General features: G+C 65.3%; 7 protein-coding genes across 7 annotated transcripts; 3 read left to right on the top strand and 4 right to left on the bottom strand.

Moving 5' to 3' along the window:
* Positions 1–155: 155 nt before the first annotated feature.
* On the bottom strand, positions 156–7184 carry JCM10292_006053 (uncharacterized protein; the record flags this gene model as incomplete). Its single annotated transcript, XM_076646978.1, has 15 exons — positions 156–277; positions 338–1040; positions 1100–1246; positions 1303–1699; positions 1756–1834; positions 1893–2043; positions 2099–2301; positions 2358–2964; positions 3022–3261; positions 3323–3383; positions 3444–3527; positions 3587–3731; positions 3791–3839; positions 3914–6767; positions 6832–7184. The coding sequence occupies 15 exons, from the start codon at positions 7182–7184 to the stop codon at positions 156–158; spliced, it is 6195 nt and encodes a 2064-aa protein (XP_076507316.1).
* Positions 7185–7646: 462 nt separating this feature from the next.
* SVP26 (Svp26p) lies at positions 7647–9413 on the top strand (the record flags this gene model as incomplete). The annotated part of the gene is made up of 4 exons (XM_076646977.1): positions 7647–7719; positions 7818–7897; positions 7959–8047; positions 8114–9413. 4 exons carry the CDS (start codon positions 7647–7649, stop codon positions 9411–9413), a joined length of 1542 nt encoding a protein of 513 aa, XP_076507315.1.
* Positions 9414–9599: 186 nt separating this feature from the next.
* On the bottom strand, positions 9600–11224 carry JCM10292_006051 (uncharacterized protein; the record flags this gene model as incomplete). Its single annotated transcript, XM_076646976.1, has 6 exons — positions 9600–10040; positions 10101–10153; positions 10217–10340; positions 10400–10521; positions 10579–10687; positions 10745–11224. The coding sequence occupies 6 exons, from the start codon at positions 11222–11224 to the stop codon at positions 9600–9602; spliced, it is 1329 nt and encodes a 442-aa protein (XP_076507314.1).
* A 225-nt stretch (positions 11225–11449) lies between these two features.
* HNT2 (bis(5'-adenosyl)-triphosphatase) lies at positions 11450–12314 on the bottom strand (the record flags this gene model as incomplete). Its single annotated transcript, XM_076646975.1, has 5 exons — positions 11450–11694; positions 11753–11809; positions 11884–11936; positions 11995–12118; positions 12203–12314. 5 exons carry the CDS (start codon positions 12312–12314, stop codon positions 11450–11452), a joined length of 591 nt encoding a protein of 196 aa, XP_076507313.1.
* A 520-nt stretch (positions 12315–12834) lies between these two features.
* JCM10292_006049 (uncharacterized protein) lies at positions 12835–17214 on the top strand (the record flags this gene model as incomplete). The annotated part of the gene is made up of 4 exons (XM_076646974.1): positions 12835–14111; positions 14175–16288; positions 16347–16576; positions 16633–17214. The coding sequence occupies 4 exons, from the start codon at positions 12835–12837 to the stop codon at positions 17212–17214; spliced, it is 4203 nt and encodes a 1400-aa protein (XP_076507312.1).
* Positions 17215–17291: 77 nt separating this feature from the next.
* On the bottom strand, positions 17292–17997 carry JCM10292_006048 (uncharacterized protein; the record flags this gene model as incomplete). Its single annotated transcript, XM_076646973.1, has 3 exons — positions 17292–17456; positions 17547–17684; positions 17818–17997. The coding sequence occupies 3 exons, from the start codon at positions 17995–17997 to the stop codon at positions 17292–17294; spliced, it is 483 nt and encodes a 160-aa protein (XP_076507311.1).
* Positions 17998–18272: 275 nt separating this feature from the next.
* On the top strand, positions 18273–21905 carry RNA14 (cleavage polyadenylation factor subunit RNA14; the record flags this gene model as incomplete). Its single annotated transcript, XM_076646972.1, has 11 exons — positions 18273–19064; positions 19176–19466; positions 19523–19663; positions 19767–20047; positions 20112–20201; positions 20266–20629; positions 20695–20773; positions 20832–20969; positions 21025–21177; positions 21233–21796; positions 21862–21905. The coding sequence occupies 11 exons, from the start codon at positions 18273–18275 to the stop codon at positions 21903–21905; spliced, it is 2937 nt and encodes a 978-aa protein (XP_076507310.1).
* Positions 21906–22120: the final 215 nt, after the last annotated feature.

The following is a 22120-nucleotide window of genomic DNA, read 5'->3' as shown; positions in this document are numbered from 1 at the left end:
AAAGACGAGAGATAGCCAGAGGGGAGGTCGCAGAAGATCGGAGGGGCAAGTCGGAGTGTCTGTCTAGAGAGAGAAGCGGAAGGAGGGCCAGAGGGCAAGAGTGCACGTATGAGGGGCAGAGAAGGGGATGCTAGAGCTACAGGTGCAGTTGAGGATTACGCGCTGCTGAGGATCTGGTCGATCATTTCGTTGATCTTCTGCTTCCGCGCGGCGAGGTCGGCTGACGGGAACAGAGCCGCAAGGCCGTCGCGGCACTGCCGCTTCGACAGCTGCATGACTGCGTTGAGACAAGTGTGGGTCAGATATGTGTCCAAGCGAGCGCAAGATTGACACGTACGGTCTTGACCGGCCAGGTATGCCTGGAGTGTCGAGAACAGCGCCTCATCGCTGGGGTTCGGGTCATTGCTGGGCGTCGGCGCCGGCGGATTCGCAAAGGGGTTGGCCGAGCCGTATGAGAACGCCGACATACCCGACTGCCGGCGCGGGAGCGACGACATGGGCGGGGGCGGCGCTGGGTGGAACGCGGCAAGGCTCATCTGCGACTGGAGCGTCGCGGGCGCCATATACGGGTGAGCGCTCATCGGGTACGCCCCGAACTCGCTGCCCACGACGCTGCCGGGCCCGGGCGCGCCGTAGAGACTGCCAGGCGCAGCCGAGAAGGGCGCGAAGCTCTGCGACGGCATGAGCGGCATCGTCGGGATCTGCATCGTCGAGCGCGAGGCGTGGCGCGCGTGGAGCTCGCCAAAGTCTGACCCGCCGCGCTGGTGCGCCACCTGCGGACCGCGGGTCGCGAGCGAGAACCCGGCAGTCGAGTGCGACTTTTCGGACCGCGTGTCGTAGTGCTCGTCGGCGAGCGCGGCCTCGTAGTCGGCGAACTTGGCAAGCGGGATCGTCGACTCGTCGAAAGCCTCCTCCTCGGCCTGCAAGACTTTCTTCGAGCGGCCTTCGCCGACGACAACGCGGGTGTTGCCCCAGGTGAAGTCATCGAAGCGCCAGAAGGAGTAGACGGGCAGGAGGAAGCTGTAGACCGGGTAGGCGCACTGAAGGGTCAGAGACTCGTCAGCGCGATGCATGCAGGGGCGCGAAGACTGAGGCGTACGAGGTAGATGATGAGCCAGCCGATGAATTGCCACTGCCGCTTGAGGAGGAAGATGATGGCCTGCAAGCCGTAGACAGCCGCAATCATGACGATAGCGATGACGGGCAGAGCGCTCGACCCGGTGGCGACGGTGACGATGAGGTAGATCTGCGCGCCGCGTGTCAGGGCAAGCCGACAGAGAGTGGCATGGAGAGGATACGCACGAGGTAGACAAAGGTGGCGGGAAGGATGATGGTGCCGAGGAGGTCGACAAAGACGATGAAGCGCATCGAGAAGCAGCAGAACCCGCACATGTTGGGCAGGAACATGAGCTCGGCGAGGTTGTGCACGGTCGAGTTGATCCAGCGACGACGCTGCGAGAGCAGGATGCTCCACGAGTGCGGCGCGACGGTGAAGGCGTGCGCATCCGGGATGAACTTGGTCTTGTAGCTTGGGAAGTGCTTGAGGATGAGCGTTGTGAGGTACCGGTCCTCGCCGAGCGCGAGCAGGTTCTTCTTGTGCAGCGTGTCGAGGTTGCCGTCGCAGTAGTCGTCGATGATGAGCGAGCTGACAAGGAGCGGCTTGCCCTTGTCGGCCGACCGAATGCGGTACATCGTGAAACTGAAGGGTGAAGGCATGAGCGAACGGGTCTGGCGGGAAATGCGATAGGTGCGCACCAGCCGGGCAGACAGGTGACCGAGCCGAACAAACTCTCGAACGCCTTGGCCATGTGGTGCGAGATAAAGTACTCGTAGACTGCGCAGAATCCGCTGTCAGCGAAAAGCCGAAAGAGCGAGGCGAGCATCGAACGTACCCTGAATCATGGTCCACCACGACACCTGCTCGTTCTCGAGGCGCGTCTCGCCGCAGATCCCGATGATCTGCGCGTCGTCCACGGCCGCAGCAACGAGGCGATTGAGCGAGTCGGGCTGGACAGAGGTGTCGGCGTCGATGACGAACATGAACTGGTAGTCACGGGCGCGTCAGCTTCCTCTTCTCCGGAAGGTAGAGGCGGCGCACCTCGTAGAGCTGCGGGTCGACGCCGATGACGTTCTTGATCTGATGGTAGATCTCGAGCTCGAGCGGGAACATCTCCGCGTCGAAGTGAACGCGATTGAGGAAGCGCATGGCGAGGATCTGCGAGTCACGCTTGCCGCGGTTGCCCGGACGCGAACGCTCGGACGGGCGGCCCACCTTGGCGACGACGAGGTAGGGTACGACGTCTGCGGAGCGGATAAAATGTGAGCTGCATCCCGTAGCGCTGGGAGAGCCGACTCACGGCCTTCAACCTCGTACAAGCCGCTCCAGACCTTGCCGTAGTTGAGCTGCTTCGAGCCCTCGGCGACAGCCTTGTACATGAGCGGGTCAGGCTCGATGGTCTGGTCGACGCCGAGAATGTCGAGCACGATGCGCGGAGTGGGCCGATCGTTGCCCGACCCGACGATCATGCCGTCGCAGATGATGAAGAGAAGCTTGCGCTTGTCGTCGTAGTTGAGGACGGCGAGCGAGTCGATCGTCTTCTTGAGCGACTCTTCGCCCTCGGTGTAACACGGAACCTGGCAGATGACGAATTTGTCGCGCTGCTCGGGCATTCGCTTCGAGCCGAACTGGAGCGCCGCGAGGAACTTGGCGAGGATGGTGACCATGATGAGAATACCGAAGGCGAGGAGCATGTTGGGCTGGAACTGGCAGCGCGGCGAGTCGCGGAAGTCGGTGTCGCCGCGGTAGAAAAGGGTCCGTACGCAATTCATGTTGGTTTCGAGCGTTGACCAGTCGAGGTTGAGGTCCTTGATTGCGCTCGTGAGGTCCGTCCCAGGCTGAGCCTGCCAGACGCTGGCGAAGTTCTGGTCGAGGAACTCGTACGAGTTGTCGCGAAGAAGATCGATCTGTAGTGGAGGGACGGTGAGTCAAAATCGCTTCTTCAGCGGGAAAAAACAACGCACGGTGTAGAAGTAGTCCGACAGGTCGTAGATGGAGCCATTGACGATGCCCCACATCCTGCTCATCTCCTCGGCCTCGGTGCGGACCTTGCCCTTTGTCCAGACGAGTGGGCCCTTGTGGTACTGGTCCATCTTGGGAAGGAAGGTGTCGAAGTACCAGTTCGAATCGTGCAGCGCCGAGCCAGTCTGCGACTGCTGTGAGCCGGACGTGTGGACGGCATTGGGCACCTCGGCAGTCCAGTTCTGTGTAGCAGTGACGACGTGAGCAGGGTGAAGGGCTGACGCAGGGAGGAATGCGACGCACCGCGTACTGAAGGGTCAGGTCGTCGGACGAGACGAGGCTGGGGCAGGCGGTCGAAAGCGGACTGCAAATACGAGCATGTCAACATGTGCATGAGGGAGTCGGTAGAGCGATCGAGGCGCACATCGGGAAGTAGTTGGTCAGGTCGAGGCCGCCAAGTGTGAGCATGTCCTCCGTCGTGACGTCCATGCCGTCAATATCCGAGTGCCTGCAAGTACAGCGCTGGTCAGTGAATTTCTAGCGGATTGACGGGCAGTGACAGCTCACTGGATGCGGTAGAACTTGGTCAAGTCGTAGACCTCGCCGCGAACGGCGACCCAATAGTCGGTCGAGCCCGAGTGGTACCCGAGTTCGGCTTCGTTCCACGCCTTGTCGTAGTTCGGACAGATCAGGCGGCCAAAGACGACGATGTCTGCAGGGTGAAGCGAATGAGCGGAACGCGCGAACCACGTACGGAGAAAGGGTGCTTACAGAAGATGACAACACCGCAGAAGAACGCGATGAGCATGCACAGCGCGAGCTGTATATGCGCCACATTCGTGGATCAGCGACGCATTCATGTACCTCGCGCTGTGGTCGAGAGCTGGCACGCACCTTCTCCCTCCAGGCCATGCGCACGTCGGGGCGCTTCATCCGACCGAGATACGTCAAGCACGGCGTCGGAACCCACCACGTGAGCATCCACACCATCGCGACCCAGATGCGGCGGCCCCTGCTAGTGGGTACCTCCTCGATAGCCTTGCCATCGCCCTCCTGCGGGTTCCCGTCGCGGTCAAGCACACCTTCCTTCCCGCCTCCGCCGTTTCCGAACCCGCCGCCGTTGCCGCCGCCGCCCATCGCGCCCGGGGGTGGCGCCGAGAAGCCCGCAGGCGTAGGCTTGTCTTTCCCCCAGATCTCGGACGCCGACGCGCCATGGCCCATCCCGCCGCCATACCCGCTCCCGAATCCGCCGCTACCGTATCCGCTCCCGCCGTGTCGCATATACGGCGCCGTCGGCGGCTGCAGCGGCGAGCCGACGAACGAGTCGCCGTGGTAGCCGTGTCCAAGGCCGGAGCGGACCGTGTCGAACGCGTTGGTCGACCCGAGCGCCGCGCCCGACGAGTACGGCACGTAGCTCGGCGTCGTCGGCGTCGTGGGCGCGCCGCCCGGCCCGTACAGCAAATCGTCGACGCTCTCGCCCGCACCGCCCGTCGCGGCCCGCCCGCCCTCTGCGTATCCGACGTTGACCGTACTGCGGCTCGGGCCGAGCTCGGGCAGGTAGCCGAGCATGCCCGCGCCCGCTGCGCCAGCATCGAGGTCCTTCTCGTCGTCTTCGTCGTCGGCCGCGTCGGGCGTGAGCACGGCAGGCTGGCTGCGCTTCTCCCGCGCGGCCGCAAGCGCCGCCTCGCGGTGCTCGGGCTCCTCGTGCGCGCGGAGGCGGTCCTCGACGAGCTTGAAGGCGCGGTACGAGAGCCAGACGCGCGCAGTACCGAGCGCAAAGTCGCCGCGCTCGGCCGCGAGGCCAAAGTCACGCAGGAAGGCGTGCACGGCGTCGCGCGCGCCCTCGCTCGCACCGATCCCGACGCCGTGCCGCAGGGCAAAGTCGGCGTAGTCGGCGTCGTGCACCCAGTCGGTCCCGTTGCGGCGCGCGACGAGCTCGGGGAGCTGCAGCGCGCTCACCTGCGCCTTGACGAGGCGCGCGTCGAGCTGCCGCGCGGCGCCCGTCGTGTTGGGCAGGAGCGAGAGGACGGACCACTGGTGAGTGCGCGAGAGGACCGAGCCGAGGAGGTGCGCTGCCGTCGCGTTGACCTGCGACGAGACGGGGTGGATCGCAAGCGGGTCGAGCAGCGGCTTGGTGTAGTCGGCTGCACCACTCTCGTCGTCGTCCGCGAACGCGTGCGAGACCTTGACGGGACTCGGCTGGCGGAGCGGCATGCTCGAGACCTGCGCTGCGACGATTGTGTTGTCGTCGAGCGGGTGCACCTCGGCCGCGAGGCTCGGCCCGCTGACGAGCTTGGCAACAAACGCGTCGCTCGAGTTGCGCAAGAGGGCGACAAAATCAGGGTCGAGCGCGTCGGCGTCCGTCTCGACAAAGCGGTGCGCGTCGTATGCGACCGTCTGCTGCCCGTAGTGCGTAACGGCGAACGACGTGCGCGCGCCGGGCCCGCCCGGGTGCGGGACAAAGCTGCCGTGCGTCGAAAAGTGGTCGCGCATGCCCGTCACGAGCTCGTCGTCGGCCTCGTCGCTCTGCACGCCCTTGCGCAGGCTCTGCACCGTCTTGGCGAGGCCGCCGAGGATCCCGCCCGGCTTGCGGTCGGCCTTGCCGCCGAGGCGGCCGCCGCGGAGCAGCTCGATGCGCGACGTCCCGTCGTCCGAGGGGAGGACGTCGGCGATGCGGACGCCGTCCTCTTGCGCGCGCGCGGCGAGACCGCCATCGCCGTCAAAGGCGTGCTCGATCCACCAGTACCGCTGCAGCTCGGTCTGGTAGTTGTGGAGGAAGTCGTCAAAGCCGTTGAGCGCGCGCACAAGCAGTGACGAGCGCGAGCCCGGGCGCGAAGGCGAGTGGTTGGTAAAGCCCGGCGACGAGAACTGGAGGATCGAGGTGCCGCCCTGCTGCTGCAGCGTCGCGATCGCCTCGTCGCCCGGGAACAGCTTGTGGTTGGCCGTCTCGACGACGAAGGCGAAGAGGATCGAGTAGAGCGCAGCCATGAGGCTGTCGCGCTGGCGGTCGGCGCCCTCGGCGCGCAGGATCGTCGCCGTCATCTCCTTGCGGACCCAGCGGACACGGTTCGTCAGCGAGCGCTCGAGGTCGTCGCTCGCGACGCCGAGGAGGTCAGCCGCCTTGTCGAGCACGTCGCGGTTGACAACCCACGCGGGCTCGGAGCGGAAGTCGTACGGGTCCTCTGGGTGTTCGGCAAACTCGATGTTGCCGATGGCGAGGATCGCCGACAGGATGCGGAACGTCGAAGCGACGTGGCGGGGCTTGAAGCCGAGGACCTTGAACGCAGCGCGGACCTCGTCGAACGCGATCGAGTCGTCGGCGCCGGGCACGCCGGGCGGGAGGCGGTAGCACCCTGACTTGGCAAAGAGAGCATAGTCGGCCATGTCGTCGAGGATGCCATACTCGGTCTTTTCGGCGTGGGTAGCGCCCGCGACGAGCTGGTAGAAGGCATGGAAGGTGCGCTCGTCCTTGCCGAGCTTGGCGAAGCGAGTGCGGTCGAGGCCGTACGCGAGGAGCTTTGCGCCGGCGAGACGACCGGTCGCGTTCAGGTGCAGCTCGAGGAGGGACGAGTGGCGGGTTGCAGAGGGGTTCGCGGCCGTCTTTGCGGCGCCGAAGGACGAGAGAAGCGTCTCGAGGGCCTGGACCTGCTCAGCGAGCCGCGTGTCCTTCTTGCCTGAAGTCGACAGTCGCAAGAGCTGCGCCGTGACGAGGTGCTGCTGAGACGTTGTTCCTGCGCCCGATAGACCGCTGCGATGCGCGAGGCGAGAGATGGTCAGCAGAGGTGGGGAAAGGCTTGGACGAAGGCGAGCACCTGTAGACGATCGACTGCGACTCGGCGGTCCTCCTCGCGGCATGGTAGACCCTGCAGGCGAGGTCGTAGGCGTGCGGGTGGACGCTGTCTCCGCCGGGCGACGAGCGGACGCGGTATGCGCGGTCCTCGTACTCTGCCTTGCTGGCCTCGGAGACGTCTGCCTTTGCCTCGTTGGGGTTGACGACGACGAGAGTCTGGTCTCCGGCGTACGTGGCGTTCAAATCGAGGCGGTAGCGGGCTGCGAGGGCGTGCACAAGCGAGTCGGGCGAGGGCACTGCGGAGCTTGCGGTTGCTCCGGCGGTGCCCGCGAGCAGACCCGTGAGGTTTGCGAGCGACGCAGGGTCGTGCGCCATGGCTCTGAGCTCCTGGCGTGCCTGCTAGCGCGCTGCGAGGGGCGTGGTGGCGTTGGGATCGGTCGATGCACGAGGTTGAAGGAGACGAGCGGTGGGCGAGCGAGCCAGTCGCCCTCGAAGGCCGGGAGCGGTGCGAGCGGACGAGCGCGCGTGCACTGGCGAGCTCTGTCCTGCACTCGAGCACGCACACACGCAGCGGGGAGCGTGCGGGTCGACGCGAGCGAACGGAGGGCGTCCACAGGGCCTCGAGCAGACTCGCACTCGCCGTCTCGCCTGAATGCGTGATCGAGGGGAGGGGCTGTACGGCGATTCTTTTCACAAGCAGATTGGTCCAACTCGCAGCTCACCCTGAGCGAGTGAGAGTGAGTTCTGGCGTCCCCCTCTCTTGCCTTCTCCGCGTCTCTCGTCTCGAGCCGACTGCTGCTCGCTCCTTCGACGGCCCGGGGCAGAGGCAGCGCGAACATGCTCACCGTCCTGCACGTTTTGAGCTGGCTCGCGTGCATAGCCGGCTTCGTCTTTGTCCTCCTCTCGCTTGGTCCGTCGCGCTCACCCCACCGTCGTCTCGTCGCGACAGTCGCGCATCTCTGCACGCGTCTTGCAAAGCGTCGAGCTGACCAGGCAATGCACCCGCAGCGAGCGGCCTGCTGTACGTCGCAGAGGTCATCGAGGAGCACTCTGCCCTCGCAAAGACGATCGGGCAGCACCTCATCTACGCGAGTCGCCTCCTTTCTCGGCCTGCATCTGCGTGATGGACTGACTCGTCAAGCCACACAGGCCGAGATTGCCCTCTTCTGCTTGCTGTACTTTGTCGACGGCCTCCCGTGGCACCTCGTCGCCGTCGGCATCCTCGCCCACCTCGTCTAGTGCGTTCAGCCTGCAGTCTTTCTGACCTTTCCCACTCTAACGCTGACATGCGAGCGCACCTGCAGCCTGCAGAACTTCTCGCGCAACTGGCCGACCATCTCGCTCACTTCCGTCACCTTCATCGCATCGTGCCTCTTCGTTCTCGCATCGCACTTCCTCTCGTTCCGCCACTTCTCGGCCCGCACCGCGTCCGGTCACTCGGGGCGCTACACCCACTACAACGCCTACGACCCCAAGCGCGGGAGGTACGGCGTGGCGAGCCACTCGGAGAGCTTCCTCGAGGTCGCGACCTTCTTCGCCATCTGCGTCTGGCTCGTCCCCTTCTACCTCTTCCTCTCGCTCTCGGCCAACGACAACGTCCTCCCGTCTGCGGGTGAGAGCGCTGCGCCGTCCCGCCGGTCCTCGACTGCCGCCAAGTCCGGCGTGCCCGACTCTCCCACCCTGCGCGCGCAGAAGATCCCCGGCTCGCCCGGCCTCGGGCGCCACTCGCGTCAGCGCTCGTCGATGATGAAGACGGCGCTTTCGTCCGCGTTCTCGCTCGTCCCCTCCTCTCTGCGCCCATCGACGCTCTCCGTGCAGCTCCCGCTCTCCGAAAAGCCGAACGCCCCACGGCGCGACATCCCGCGTTCGCCGAGTCCGACGTACGGCTTCCAGCCCCACAGTCCGAACCTGCAGCAGTCGACGCAGGGTACCTCGAGCGCCTTCTCTACCTCGTCCGCCTCGGCCGTCTCCGCCGGCGTCAAGGCGCGTCCGCAGCCGCTCCTGCGCACGAGCTTCGGCCCGGGCAGCAACGCCGGCGCCTGGTCGCAGCCCGGCTCGCCGCTCGCCTCGGGCAGCGGCGGCGACGGCCTCGGCTTCTCGACCGTCGCGGCGCACAGCCCCGTCTCGCCCGCCGCGGCGCCCTTCTCCCCCTCGCTCGCGTCGTCCTACTCGGCCCTCCCCTCACCCGGCCCTAACTCGAGCAGCGCGCCGCGCTCGCGCTTCGCGGCGCAGCCTCCGCCCGGAGTGAGCGTCTCGCAGCCCCCTTCGCCCGCCCAGGCGCGCTTTGCCCCGCCGCCAGGTCCGCCGCTGAGCGCCGGTCCGGGCGGCGGCACGAGGCCGTCGTTCGCGCACTCGGTCACTGCGCCTGCGAGCGTGAGCGCGCCGGGCATGGCGAGGCGCAGCACGGGCGGCGGGCCGGTCTCGCCCGCTATTGCGAACGGCGCCGTGTCTCCGGTCGAGAAGGGGATTGGGAGGAGAGCGAGCGAGGCTGTGCTGCGTCAGAGTGTGGGAGCGGGGGCGGGCGCGGGAGGGCTGCCCAGTCCGAGTCTGTCGGCGGGACCTGGGCTGAAGAGGAGGGATACAACGAGTGATTGGACGAGTTAGCTGGGTGGCGCATGAAGCGAGGACTGGAGGCTTGCGGTTGTACAACAAGGCTTGCGTCGCATACGAGGTTTTTGCATTCTCCACTTCGCATTTGCAGCTTCTCCCGTTCGCACGGCCTGAGGACGGTTCACATGCGAGTAATATGGCAACGAGCAAGAGCAGGAAAGGAACTACTACAGCACCGCTTCACAAGTCGATCGACGCAAAGAGCTCGTCGTCGTCTTCGAGCAGCGCGTCAAACTCGTTTGCCTCCTCCGCCGGCACGCGATCCACCTGCGGCTTCGCGTCCTCCGTCTCTTCCTCACGCTTGACCTTCTTCGCCGCGGGAGGCGCGTCTTGGCCCGCACCCGTTCCGGGCGTGAGCAAGTTCTCCTCGTCGTCCGGCTCCGGCTTGACGCGGACGACCTCTTCTTCGCCTCCGCCGCCCTGAACTTCCTGCTTGACGACTCGCTCGTCCGCCGCCGTCTCCGCATCCGCCTTCGCCTGCTCGCCAGCCTCACCGTCAGGCGCCGGCTCGCTCTTGTGCGTCAAGAAGCGCCGCAGATCGAGGATGGTCGACATGCGCAGCTCGCCCTTCTTGCCCCACCCGTCGACCTCGGGGCGGAAGTCGAGGTAGAGGGCATAGCCCTGCGTGCACGAGTCGATCAGTTGAGAGCGAGAGACGAGATCAGCGCGAGAGATGGGTACCTTGTCGTTCAGCTCTTTTGGCGAGAAGCTGTCGGCGAGCAGACGCATTGAGCCTGTTCAACAGAAGAGTGTCACTCTAGGCGAGCGGCACAGAGGGTGGGGAGCTCAGCACATACCTATCACGGCGCCGAGCTGCTGCCTGAACGCGCCGCGCATGTACGCAAACGCCTTGCTCGGGTCGGCGACGTGGCCCTTCGAGATGGCACGCCACTCGCCGTGCTGCGTCGAGAGGACGGGAACCTGCGAAGACACTTGCATCAGAGGGGTGGCCTGGGTTGAGACCAAGCGGAAGCACTCACCCGTCGACCGAGAATCTCGACAAACGGTTGCGAGGGTCCGACGTCAACCTTGAGCGCGTCGGACGACATGATGCCGAGCGAGACGCCTTTCGAGGTAGCGTTGAGGTCGGTGAAGACGTGTGCTGCGAGTTCCGCGTGTCAGACCTGTGTCGCCAACGCTGTAGGAGACCCATTCGCACCGATGCTGAGCGCCTCCTGTCGACGAAAGCCGAGTCGTTCTGCGACTATGCAGGCCCAGGCCGTCATGACGGGCGCGCGGTTGACGATGCAGACCTTTTGCGCCAGTCCCTGCAACGGAGAACGCGCGTCAGCAAGGAGTCCTTTCAAGCGAGCGGCAAAGCGCACCTCCTCTGCCTCGATCTCGTCGAACGCAAAGTCCTCGTCGACCGTCACCTCCCTGGGCGCCCTCGTCGGCAGCGGGCGGTCGAGGTCGCTCTCCCTCGAGCGTTTCCTCGGCGCCTGCTCGCCAAATTCGCCCCCATACCCTTTCGTCTCCTGCTCCTGCTGTCCCTGCGCCGCCTTGCCCTTGCCCTTGGCGCCCGCCGCACCGCCCTTGCCGATGACGGCCATGACCCCCTTGCGGACATCCTCGTCGGCGATGCCGATGCGCGCCATCTCGACCTGCGTGAGCGTGCGCAGCTTGGCATGCGACGTACAGCCCGCCGGGACAAGCTTGGCCGCGGCCTGCATCGCCTGCGACATGCTCAGGTGCGGCGGTTTCGGGCCGGCCGTCGTGAGGAGCTTGAGCAGCGCGGGGAGCGACAGCGCGGTCGGGTCCGAGGTGACCTTGCTCGGGCCTTTGCTAGGCGAGCCTCGCGGCGGCATCGTGCGCGAGAGCGTGGAGAGCGGTCGGAAGTCAACCTCAAGCGGGGCGGTGAGGATGAGGTCAACGTTGACATTCGCAAGATCGACGGCGCAGCGGTCCGAGAACGTTGCCGAGTTTCTCTCCGAGTCTCTCTAACGATTGGCAGCGCACACGACGCGCGAAGGACGAGGCGGGCTGCCAATGTCCTCCGTCTGTGGGCGAAGAAGCCCGCTCCGCGTTGATCCCTACTCGAACTCGGCCCTGTTCTCCGGTGGAAACAGGCTACACAGTCGCTCTGCCTCGGCGCGCATCTCCTCCTTGGTCCGCGGTTTCCGCTCGTCCTCGATGCCCTGAAACGGCGTCTCGACGTTCCCTCGTTCCCGCTCGCGCTGCTGCACCTCGAACGCCTTGCGCTCGGCCCGTGTTTCCCGCGAGGCGTAGGCCTCGGCAAAGTCTTGTGAGAGGTTCTGTGCGTCTAGGTGCGTGTACACTGCGCAACGCGGGAGGGTGAGCGCGGAAAGTGAGCGGGTGTGCCGAGCGAGACGCACTCTCGTCTAGGGGCTCGAAGTCCTTGGCTCGCCGCGGGATGATGTGGACGTGGACGTCTGCAGATTCGGCAGTCCAGATGATCCGGTCAGGGAGAGCTTCGTCGGCCTGGTTGGAACTCGCAGGAACGCACGGGGGACAGACTGGCCGGCGAGCGGCCCATCTTGGAGTGCGATGTTCAGTGCTCTGCGGCGGAATTGCGGGATCAGTATATCATAGGAGCCGGAGGGAGACCGCGACGCACTGCGCCTTGTACTCCTTCTCGATGACCCGGCTGATCTGGTGTACGCTCAGGAAGAGGTCGGTGACCTCGTCGGGCGTCAGGTCGCGGAAGCGGGGTGCGACTCTTTGCGGGATGACGAGGACGTCTGCGTGAATGTAAGGCGGGGTCAGTCGGAGCAGGACAACGAGCGGCCCCACCTGTCGGCTCGAGGCAGGGGAGGAAGACGGACGACCGGGAACGACAGGTTTGAGGTTGACGATGCCACAGGAGAGCGCGCTCTGGTAGAAGACCTGGTTGGGCACCCGGAACGTCGCAAAGCGGAGAGTCGAGAGCGCAGACATCGCTGGAGTTCAACCTGCGAGGAGGGCAGGAGGTCAGCGAGAACAGCGGAACAGGGCCGTCCTTCGGCCAGGGTGAGCGCACAGGTCTGTCGCAGTCTTGCAGTAGCTTGCACTCCTAGGAGCAGCGACACGGGTGGGGTTGACCCGGACGAAGGAGCACCTTGACCGGCTCTCGCTCTCACCGCTCGCTCATACATCGTCGGTGACCATCGTGGTCAGTACGCTATGCTAGGATCCGTCTGACGTCCCGCCGGGTGGGCGCCCTGCTGCCGTCCTGTTCGTGCACGCGCCCCCGCTCTCCTGTTGTCGTACTCTTGCGATGAAGCGATGTAAGGCGTTTCCAGTGACGGCGCGCTTGCAGGCTAGTCATGCGTGCTGAAACGACGAGCTCGGAGAGCAGCTCTGCGTGGCTGCTCGAGCCGCGGCGGACCTTCGGAGTGTCCGACGTTCTTAGCGTCCGTTGCTCCTCTCTCCGACCACACGGCTGCTTCCGCCTTGTTCTCCCTGCTTGCGCTCTGGGATGAAGGCTGGTTCGCTCGGGCGGCAGCCTGAACGGCGCTCCGTCCAGCCGGGAGGGCGCGCCCTGCCCGGCATGTTCGCCTCTCCTTCACCGTCGCCCGCACCCTCGTCGCGACCAGCCTCAACGCGCGCGAGCCGTCCAGCATCGTCACCCGCACGTGTATCAACCTCTGTGGCAGCGTCGAAGCCCTCGCCCGCCGTCAAAACCGCCATCCCGGCCGAAAGCAAAGGCTCGCTTCTCAGCAGCTTTGGCGGCGGAGGAAGCGGGAGCGGACGTATGCCCTCGACTGCATCTGCGCCCTCAAGGCTAGACCGTCTCGCTGCAGCGGGCGCAGCAGGAGTCGCTGCTGCGGGCGCTGCTGCTGGAACCTCGGACAGCATCTCGAGGGCGCGGCGGTTAGGACTGAACCGCGCGAGACGGACGCCGTCTCCTCCTTCGTCGCCAGAGTACTCGCCAGAGCGTTCGAGCGGTCGCGACAGGTCATCGTCTTTTGCAGCCGGCACTTCGCCCTACAGAGGGCGCTCGCCCGACGCCCCTCAGCAACGCTCTCGCCATTCATCCTCTCCCGCGCCTGCCGAAGCCGCAGTGGCAGCAGCACCGTCGGCTGAACAACCGCAGGGTCTTTTGAGCTCCCTTTGGGGTCGTGCGAGCCAGCTCGTTAGCGGCGCGACCGGCGCTCAGCCGCAGGTCGTGCGTGAACGGCGGGGGTCTGGCTCGGAGGCGGGCGACCTTGCCGCGCCCGAAGCAAGGATCACGCCGTTCGGTGTCGGCGGGCATGGTGGTGCAGAGCCACGCGAGGAAACTGGGCCGGCGAGACGACCGAGCGGCGGGCCGGGCGGACCGATCGCACTTCCGCCGCTGATCGCGGCCGCACGCGCTCTGCCCGGCGCTCGCCGCACCGCGTCGGCGCCTCTCGCTGCTTCTTATTCGATCCCTCCCGCCGAACCGATCACGTACCACCGCCCGCCTCCTGTTCATCCACGCGATGTGCTCCTCGCATACACCGCTCGCCCTCGACGCGCTACGATCGGCCCGTACGAGTGGCTCGAGCCGCACGACGAGGCGCCTTTCGAGCCGTACCTCTTCCAGCGCGCGCCGGGTAGGACAGCCACGCGTCGCGGCGGGCGCGCGGGACGGCGGCCAGGAATGCCGGAGAGCACCAGGAGCAACCCGCTTCCGGTGGGCGTTGCGGGATCGTTTGCGGCAGGCGCCGCAGGTGCGATGGCCGTCCCGACAGCTGGAGGACTGGGCAGGGCTGCGACAATGCATCCAGCAAGGTACGTCTCGAGCATCCTGGGTGTGAGCTGTCTTCGCGGAATGCTGAACTGCATGCTCTGCAGCGTGGCTGCTCCGGCGAGTTTTGCCGCTCCGGTACCCCCGCTCGTCCCGTCGCACCTCGAACCAGCGTACCCTGGGCATTTTCAGCCGCGAGTCGCTGCGCAGCTTCCTGCACCTCCCGCACCTCCCGCACTTCCCACATTAACCGCGCCAGCCTCCGTCACAGCGTCGGCTGGGCCTCTTCCGCTCGCTCTGTCACACACAGCAGCTCCGCCTGGCCATGCAGGTCCTTCTACGACTACCGACTGGGCGGCTCCTGCCGCAGCAGGCGTCGCAAGCGCAGTCGCTCTGTCGCCTGGTACGCATGCTTCTCAGGCTGGCGAACCCGCTTCAACCGGCGCAAGAGCCAGCGAGGAGCTCCCGTCGTACGAACAGCTCGCGCCTACGGCGGGTGGCGAAGCTGCGCCGACGTTGGCCCCGGTCAAAGCAGCAGAAGTATCGCGTGCTGCACCCGCCGCAGCCGAGGCGGCAGCCGCGCAGGCGACGTACGCTCGGTCTGGACTTGGGCCGGACTCGCTGCCCGTCTTCCCGGAGCATTCCAGCGCGCTCCCGGCCTCGTCGTTCACCGCTCCCGTTGGAGCGTCGGGCGCCTATGTCCAGCCGCACGAGCCGTCAGCGTACTCGGCTGCGGGTAGTCAGGCTCCGTTCGCGGCACGCGCAGCAGCTCCTACGACTGTTCCGTTTGCCACTGCCGCGGCGTCAGTGCCGCCGCTCCTCCCGCCCGCTCCTCTGGCGTACGTTCCGGCACCTCTGGCTCCCGCCGCAGCGTACCCGGCACCGACCGCAGCAGCTCCAGCATATGCGCCATCCGCTGCGGCCACGACGTCGGCTCCGACCGCCGCACTGTACTACCCTCACGCCGTTGCACACCTTCCGCCCCTCATCCCGCCACTTCTTCCGCCTGCGCTCGGCACAGCTGCCGCTTCGAGTGGCGCTGCACATCCGACCGTCGGCCAAAGCTCGGCGGGCGGTCACGACGACGTGGTCCACGAAGGCGGACTGGTCGCGATGCCGCCCATTCGCGATGTTCCCGCTTCGCCCTCACCGCCAACTTCGATTCCGCCGCTCGTTCCGCCTGCGCGCACGACGGCGCATGTCAGCGGCGTCGCGACAGGGACGGCGACGAGCGCGTTCTACCCGCCTTACATGGCGTCGGCGATGCAGGCGCAGACGACGGCGACGACGCCGACTGCCGCGAGCCTCTCGTTGCCAGTGAACGTCACTGCGCCGTCCACGTCCGCCGCTTCGCCGGCACGCTCCGCGGCAGCGACGGATGTCGAGGAGACGGTCGCTACCTCGCCTGCGCCAGGCACGACGTCGACGGAGGCGCTTACGGAGGAGAGTCTTCCGCCATACATCTCTCAGCCATCTACCGCCTCGACCAACTTGACTAGGACAACAGATGCAGGACCCGCATCTACCTGCGAAGATGCATCGGGCAGACCTCTGATTGCGACGTCCGTCCCATCACTCAGCCGTCCTTCGCCAACCACGCCGATGTCCGCGACTCTCCTTCCCTCCCTCGACCTGCCCTCTATCGACACATCAAACGAGCCCTTCCTTCCGTCGTTCTCGCTGCCAGCGTCGCCGACAAACATGCCTCTCGCGGCCGTCAGCTCCCCGGCTCTCTCCTCGGTCGCTGCGTCCTCGAAGCCGCACGACGCATCACCCGCAGATGTGACTTCCTCGCCGGAGTTGGAAGCTGTGATTGCGACAGTAACCCCTACTCCGCCGCTCTCAACCGCATGTCTTCCGACTCTCGCCGTTCCGGAAGAAGCCTCCGCACAACTCGTCTTCACGCCACCTACGCCGATCTCCACGAGCGCGAGTCCTCTATCTGACATTCCTCCTACATCCGGTGCGGCGGACGCAAATGGCAGCGAATGGGCCTCCGCCTCATCTGCCACCTCGCTCGCTCCGTCCCTCCCGCACCCGCAGCCCCTCGACCTCGGCTGGTCGCTACCCGACCTAGGCTTCGACAGCCTCGCGCTCGACCTCGAGATGGACACGCCGGCCCCTGTTGTCTCGAGGGCTGCGAGCCCGCTCCCGTTCCCGCAGGACGAGAGCGAGCCGGCGATCAGGTTCGGCGAGGAAGAAGAGGAAGGCGAGATGGACTGTGCGTCCTCTTTTCTCGCTTTGGTTCTTTGAGGTATCCTCATGTACCCGCCGAGCAGACGACTACATGAACGAAGCGTTTGATGCCGCCACTTCGTTCGCTGCGTCATTTGCCGAAGCAGACCTTGCTCGCGCTGCCAAAGATCCGAATCACACGGAGCGCACCGAGCGCTGGCTTCAGCAGCAGGGTCTGTCCCGCGAGGCGGCGGACCAGCTTAGGCCACTTCCGAGCATCGCAGCACCGGCGAGCAAACGGCAGCAAGTGGTCTCAGAGAACGACGGAGACGAGGTGCGCGCTGGCTTGACCGCCTTCTGCATGCCGAAAGCTGACCCTCCCACTTGCAGCTACTCGTGCCGGGTTTCTACCGCCCTCGGACCGCCCCTCCTGCATCCATCGCTCCCGACCTGCTCGTATCGCCCGCCCCTCCTCTTTCGCCCGTTGCGCCTGCCCAGCGTGACCCTTCGCCCGCTCGACCTACCCTCCCGTCTCCCCCGGTACTCCTCCCGCCGACGCTTAACGCCCGCGCCCTGTCCCTCGCCGTCCCGCACGAGCGCGCAACGCTCCTTGCCGTCGCGACATCTTCCTCGCCCGGGCTCATAGGCAGCGAAGATGGCGAGGACGGTCCGCCCTCACCGCTCGAGACGAGCATCGGATTCGCGCCGACGGGCCTGCTCGAGCGTGGAAGGGCGGTGCAGGTTCACGAGCTTGCGCGGGCGAAGGAGATCGAGAGGGCGCTGATTGGGAAGGTCGACGCGACGCCGAGTACGACGGGCGACGACGGCGCAGCGCCGAGGGCGGTGGGAGGCGTGCCTGCCAATGAGGAGGTAGAGGTGCTCAAGGAGGAGAGGCAGGACCCGAAGCGACCGAACGAGGACAAGGAGGAAACGGTCTCGGAGATTGGGGCTGTATATGCGAATTGGCTGTAAAGAGCTTCATTCCTGGGTCCCCTGGCGAATGACAACATGAGCTATGCACACTCAGATCTCGTTCTACGACTTCACGCTCAGAACGCCTCAGTGCTCCATGCGTGATTCCCCCTCGCAGTCGACCGGCTGAACGCCTGCGCCGACTCGTGCGCGTCTCTCGCCTCGTCCGCTCGTGCATCGCGCCCTTCGCCGCCGGCCAGCCATCCTTGGCGGAAGTGGTTGCCACGATGCCGCCAGGTGAACTGCAAGACGCGCAGATTGAGCGCGCACAGAGAAGGGATGATGAGACAGATCTCCCCATGAGACATGCACACAATCAAAGGGACACGGACCTTGATCAGTGCTGTCGTGGCGCCCATGGCCGCTGCTACGGGGACGCTCGGAACGATGAGAGCGCCGACCCACGGCAGAGCGGCGCCGGCAAAGGTCCCGGCAAGAGCCGCCGCGCCCGCTCCGATGATGGCGTACTTCTACATCGCCACATCAGCATGACAAAGTGCAGCAAGGACAGGCAAAGAACGATCGAGACCGCGCGGAAGGAAGGAAGAGGTGAGGGAAAACGTCAGCAACACTTGTTTGACTTCTCCGGATGGACGAACGTACCGCGTATCGCACCAGTCGCCAGAATACAAAGCGGAGCGTGTATCGCAGGGTCCTCAGACTCGAGCGGGTAATGAGCGAAGCGGGAGCAGGTCCCGTCTTGGGGTTGACGAGGTATGCGAGGTGATTGCGGGTTGTCGTGAGCTTTGTTGAAGTTTGAGGCTCGGCCGCGGGCGGTGGCATCGTCTGGGAAGCCATGAACGAAGCTGAGGTGGGGAGTGACGGAAGCCAAGTCGAGGACAAGGAGACAATGCGTCGCAAGCTGAGCTCGAAACAGATGCCCAGTCTAATCTTTGGGGGAATTTAGGCGCTTCTGCGGGCTGTAATGCTTCTCTGGGGGTGAGCGAGGGAGAGGACTTCGGTTGAGAGATGAGTCCGCAAGTTGGCTTCTGTCCATTGCGCCCACTCGCACCCGCAGACCGGGACAAGGTCTACGAGTGTTTGCGAGTGTAACAGAGATGCAGGACGACGCTCCTGCCGCTGCTCCTGCGCCTATAGAGGCTACAGTCGACCCCAGGCGAGCTCGCACTCAGCCCGACCAGCCCGAAGCCGCGCAGCCCGCAGAGACCGTGCAGACTGCTGGGGAGGCTGAGTCTGAGCCTGTCGAGGCCCCTGCCCCGGTCGAAGCCGCCGCCGACGCTACAGTCACCGAGGCAACCGACTCCACCTCCGAAGTCCCCCCTGCGCCCAACTCGACAGACCCGCTCGCTACTCCTGCCGACCCTCCGGCGGCCCCGCAGAGCTCTCTTTTCCGCCAGGAGGACGACGACGAGGCGATCGCGCAGGCCGCTCCCGCGCCGGCAGAATTGGCCGAGCCCAACCCGGAGACTCGTGCATCGAGCTCTGCCGAGCTGGACGCGGCGATTGCAGCGACTCTCGCAATGGATACTGGAGACGCCAACGAGGTCGCTGCAGAGGCGGGAGCGGCCGGCGCCTCGATCGCGAGAGACGAGACGAGCACTCCGACGACCATCTACAACGCTGCTGCCTCGGCTGGAGATGTCCCCGCCGCTGTCGCGACGCCGCCCCCGGCTGCCATTCCGGGCTCTGCGGCGGGCGCAGCGGGCGAGGCTCCGAAGGCGAAAGCCGCCAGCTCGCTGTCGAGGGTTGCGCAGCTGACGGCGAGAGTTGAGAAGGACCCGCTGGACGGCGAGGCGCAACTCGCGCTCCTGCACGACGCCGAGCAGAAGGGTGACCTCGAGAGGACGCGAGAGGTGTACGAGAGGTTCCTCTCTGTCTTCCCCGACGCTGTGAGTTGCGCTTGCTTCGTGACCAGACTCTTTGGCATTTCTCGTGCAGCAAAGGCTGTCAGACATCGCCTTGGCCTCCGCTGACTCGTGTTGTGTATGCGCAATGTGCAGGCCCCGCAATGGATCTCGTACTGCAGTCTCGAGCTCGCGCACAACGTTTTTGACCGCGTCGAGGCCATCTTCGGCCGTTGCTGCCGCACGTCGACCTCCGTCGACCTCTGGCGCTTCTACCTCGACTATATCCGTCGCGTGAACCCGATCGACCCGGCCAACCTCGAGCTCGCCAAGCAGGCACGCTCCATCATCGGCGCCGCATTCGACTTTGCCCTCTCGCACGTCGGACACGACCGCCGGGCCGGCGAGATTTGGGTCGAGTACCTCACTTTCTTGCGCGAAGCTCCGGTGCGCTGCTTTCTTAAGTCCTTCCTCGGAACGCGCCCGTCTGACCACTGCTATAGACCCGGGGCACCTGGGAAGATCAGCAAAAGATGGATGCGCTGCGCAAGGCTTTCCAGCGCGCTGTGCAGGCTCCCGTCAACAACGTCGAAGCAATCTGGCAGGAGTATAACGCGTTCGAGAATAACTTGAGCAAGATGACGGTCAGTGATCGCCGCTCGAAGCGCCTCTTCAGAGATGCAACCGGCCACCAATGGCTCGTACATCCCGCGTGCGTATCAGTGCTGACACTTTCCCCGCACACAGGCCAAGAAGTTCATCGCCGAGCTCTCGCCTGCTTACATGACTGCGCGCAAGACCCTTCGCGAGCTCCGCGCGCAGCACGACCACCTCTACACGCCGACATTGCCTACCCGCCCCGATTGGTCGTCGGCCGAGCAGCGCGACGGTCTTGAAGGGTGGAAGCGCTATCTCGCTTACGAGGAGAGCAACCCGCTCGAGCTCGAAGACCCGAACCTCCTGCATCAGCGCGTCAACTTTGCGTACCGCAAGGCCATCGCCAACTTGCGCTTCCACCCCGAGATCTGGTCCGCTTCCCTTGCCGCTGTATGGTCTAGGATATGCGAGACTGACTTGCGGCGGCTCGCACAGGTACCTCGCCGCTACTTCGAACCTCAAGGTCGGCCGCCGCGATGACGCGCACAAGCAGCTGCGCGAAGGTCTCACCGCCAACCCGGACAGGTGAGCCTCCTGCGCTTGGTACGCTCTCGTCGATACATGGGCTCACGCGAAGTAATTGCTGCAGCCTCCTGCTCGCCTACACCCTCGCCGACATTGAGGAGGGCAAGCCGGACCTCCCCGCGTGCTACGCGATCTACGACTCGCTCATCGAGCACCTCAACGCGCGCGTCGCGCAGCTCGAGGCCGAAGTTGCTGCCGAGACGGCCGATGCGGTGGCCGAGCGCGACGAGGCGCATCAGAAGGAGGTCGAGGTGCGCGTCGCAGCGGGCGGCGAGGATGACTCGGTCGAAGAGCGCGAGAAGCACGCGGCGGAGATCGAGGAGCTGAAGAAGGAGGTTGCCGACAAGAAGAGGCCTCACATCGAGACGGTCAAGAAGGCGATCGCGAGCGCTTGGATCGCCGAGATGCGGTTTGCTCGTCGCTCAGACGTGCGTCCTTCTATCAAGCTTGAGTCCAGTCGCGTGGCATGCTGACCCATGCATGCCGAACGCAGGGCCTCAAGCAGGCGCGCAACATCTTTCTGCGTGCGAAGAAGTCGCCCAATCTCGCCTGGCAGGTGGTCGAGGCATCCGGTACGTCCTACTCGTTTTGCCGAAAGCTGAGACCTCGAACTGACGGTTCGTCGTGTAGCCACGATGGAGATGTACTGGAACAGCGAGCCCAAGGTTGCGACGAACGTGTTCGAGCTGGGTCTCAAGCTCTTCTCGGAGGAGCCCGACTATGTCCTGCGCTACCTTGAGTTCCTGATCGAGCAGAACAACGCAAACAGTGCGTTTCATTGCTCTTCCATTCAGGGACACCTGCTGATCTCTCCTGCTTATAGACGCCCGCGCCCTCTTCGAGCGGACGGTCGCGCTGCTGCAGCCAGCACAGGCGAAGCCGATCTGGGACCGCATGGCCGAGTACGAGTATCAGTACGGCGACCACCTCGCAGCGCAGAAGATGGCTCAGCGATATGCGGAGGCGTTCCCTCAGAGTGAGCAGCCTTCTCCCTCTTTTGACGCTCTTAATGCTGATGCCCCTCCGCACAGTCCCGTCAACCGTTCGCTTCGCACAGAAGCACCAGCAGCTCGGCCTCGAAGGCGCCTTCTCGCTCGACCTCGGCCCGTCGTTCGTCCGCCAGATCAAGCCCTCCGCTGCACCTGGCTCTCCCGCTCTCGACGGCGTGTCGCGGAGCAAGCGTGGCCACTCTGTCGAGCCCGACGGCGCGTACGATCAGGACGGTAACGGCGATGCCAAGCGTGCCCGCCGCGGTGCTTCGCCCTCTCCCGCTCCAGCTGCGCAAGTCGGCGGTGCGTGGCAGGGTCCGCACCGGCAGAGCGCGCCGCAGGCTGCGCCGGCGCTCAACCGCGCACAGCCGTTCATGCTCGACCCGATGGGGCGCGACGTGGCCATCCTCCCCGACGCGGTCGTCTTCTTCCTCTCGCTCCTCCCGCCCGCGGCGTCGTTCAACGGGCCGCATCTCAACCCGGCGACCATCATGGACATCATCGGCACGACAATTCTGCCTGGCAGTGCGCCGGGACCGGGTCTGCCGGGAGAGAGGCTGGGTATCCCTCCCCGCCCGAAGCCGCAGCGTCCGCAGTATGGTGGCGGTGCGTGTGATTTCTTCCCAGTGTAGACGCTCGATCTGCTGCTGACAATTCTGCTTGTCCCGCAGGCGGTCCTCCCGGCGGTGGGTACGGCGGCGGGCGGCGCTTCTGAATATCGTAGCTTGGCAGGTTGCTCTGCAATTTCCGCCGCTGAGCACGTATCACCGAACGATGAGAGGTTCGTGCAACGCAGTGTCTGTGATTCGCACGTTGGCGCGTCCAATCGAGACGCAGAGCCTATGCAAGATCGGATGAGAAGGTCTATCAGACAGTTCCGAACAACTGGGGAAGGCGGCAAAAGCTGAAGGTGACCGAGTGTCCAACAGT

This window comes from Rhodotorula paludigena (genome assembly GCF_050403205.1).
Source record: "Rhodotorula paludigena JCM10292 DNA, Rt_paludigena_JCM10292v1_ctg7, whole genome shotgun sequence".
Taxonomy (NCBI): Eukaryota; Fungi; Basidiomycota; class Microbotryomycetes; order Sporidiobolales; family Sporidiobolaceae; genus Rhodotorula; species Rhodotorula paludigena.
Note: the sequence above shows the minus strand (reverse complement) of the source record. Positions and strands in the feature narration are given on the sequence as shown.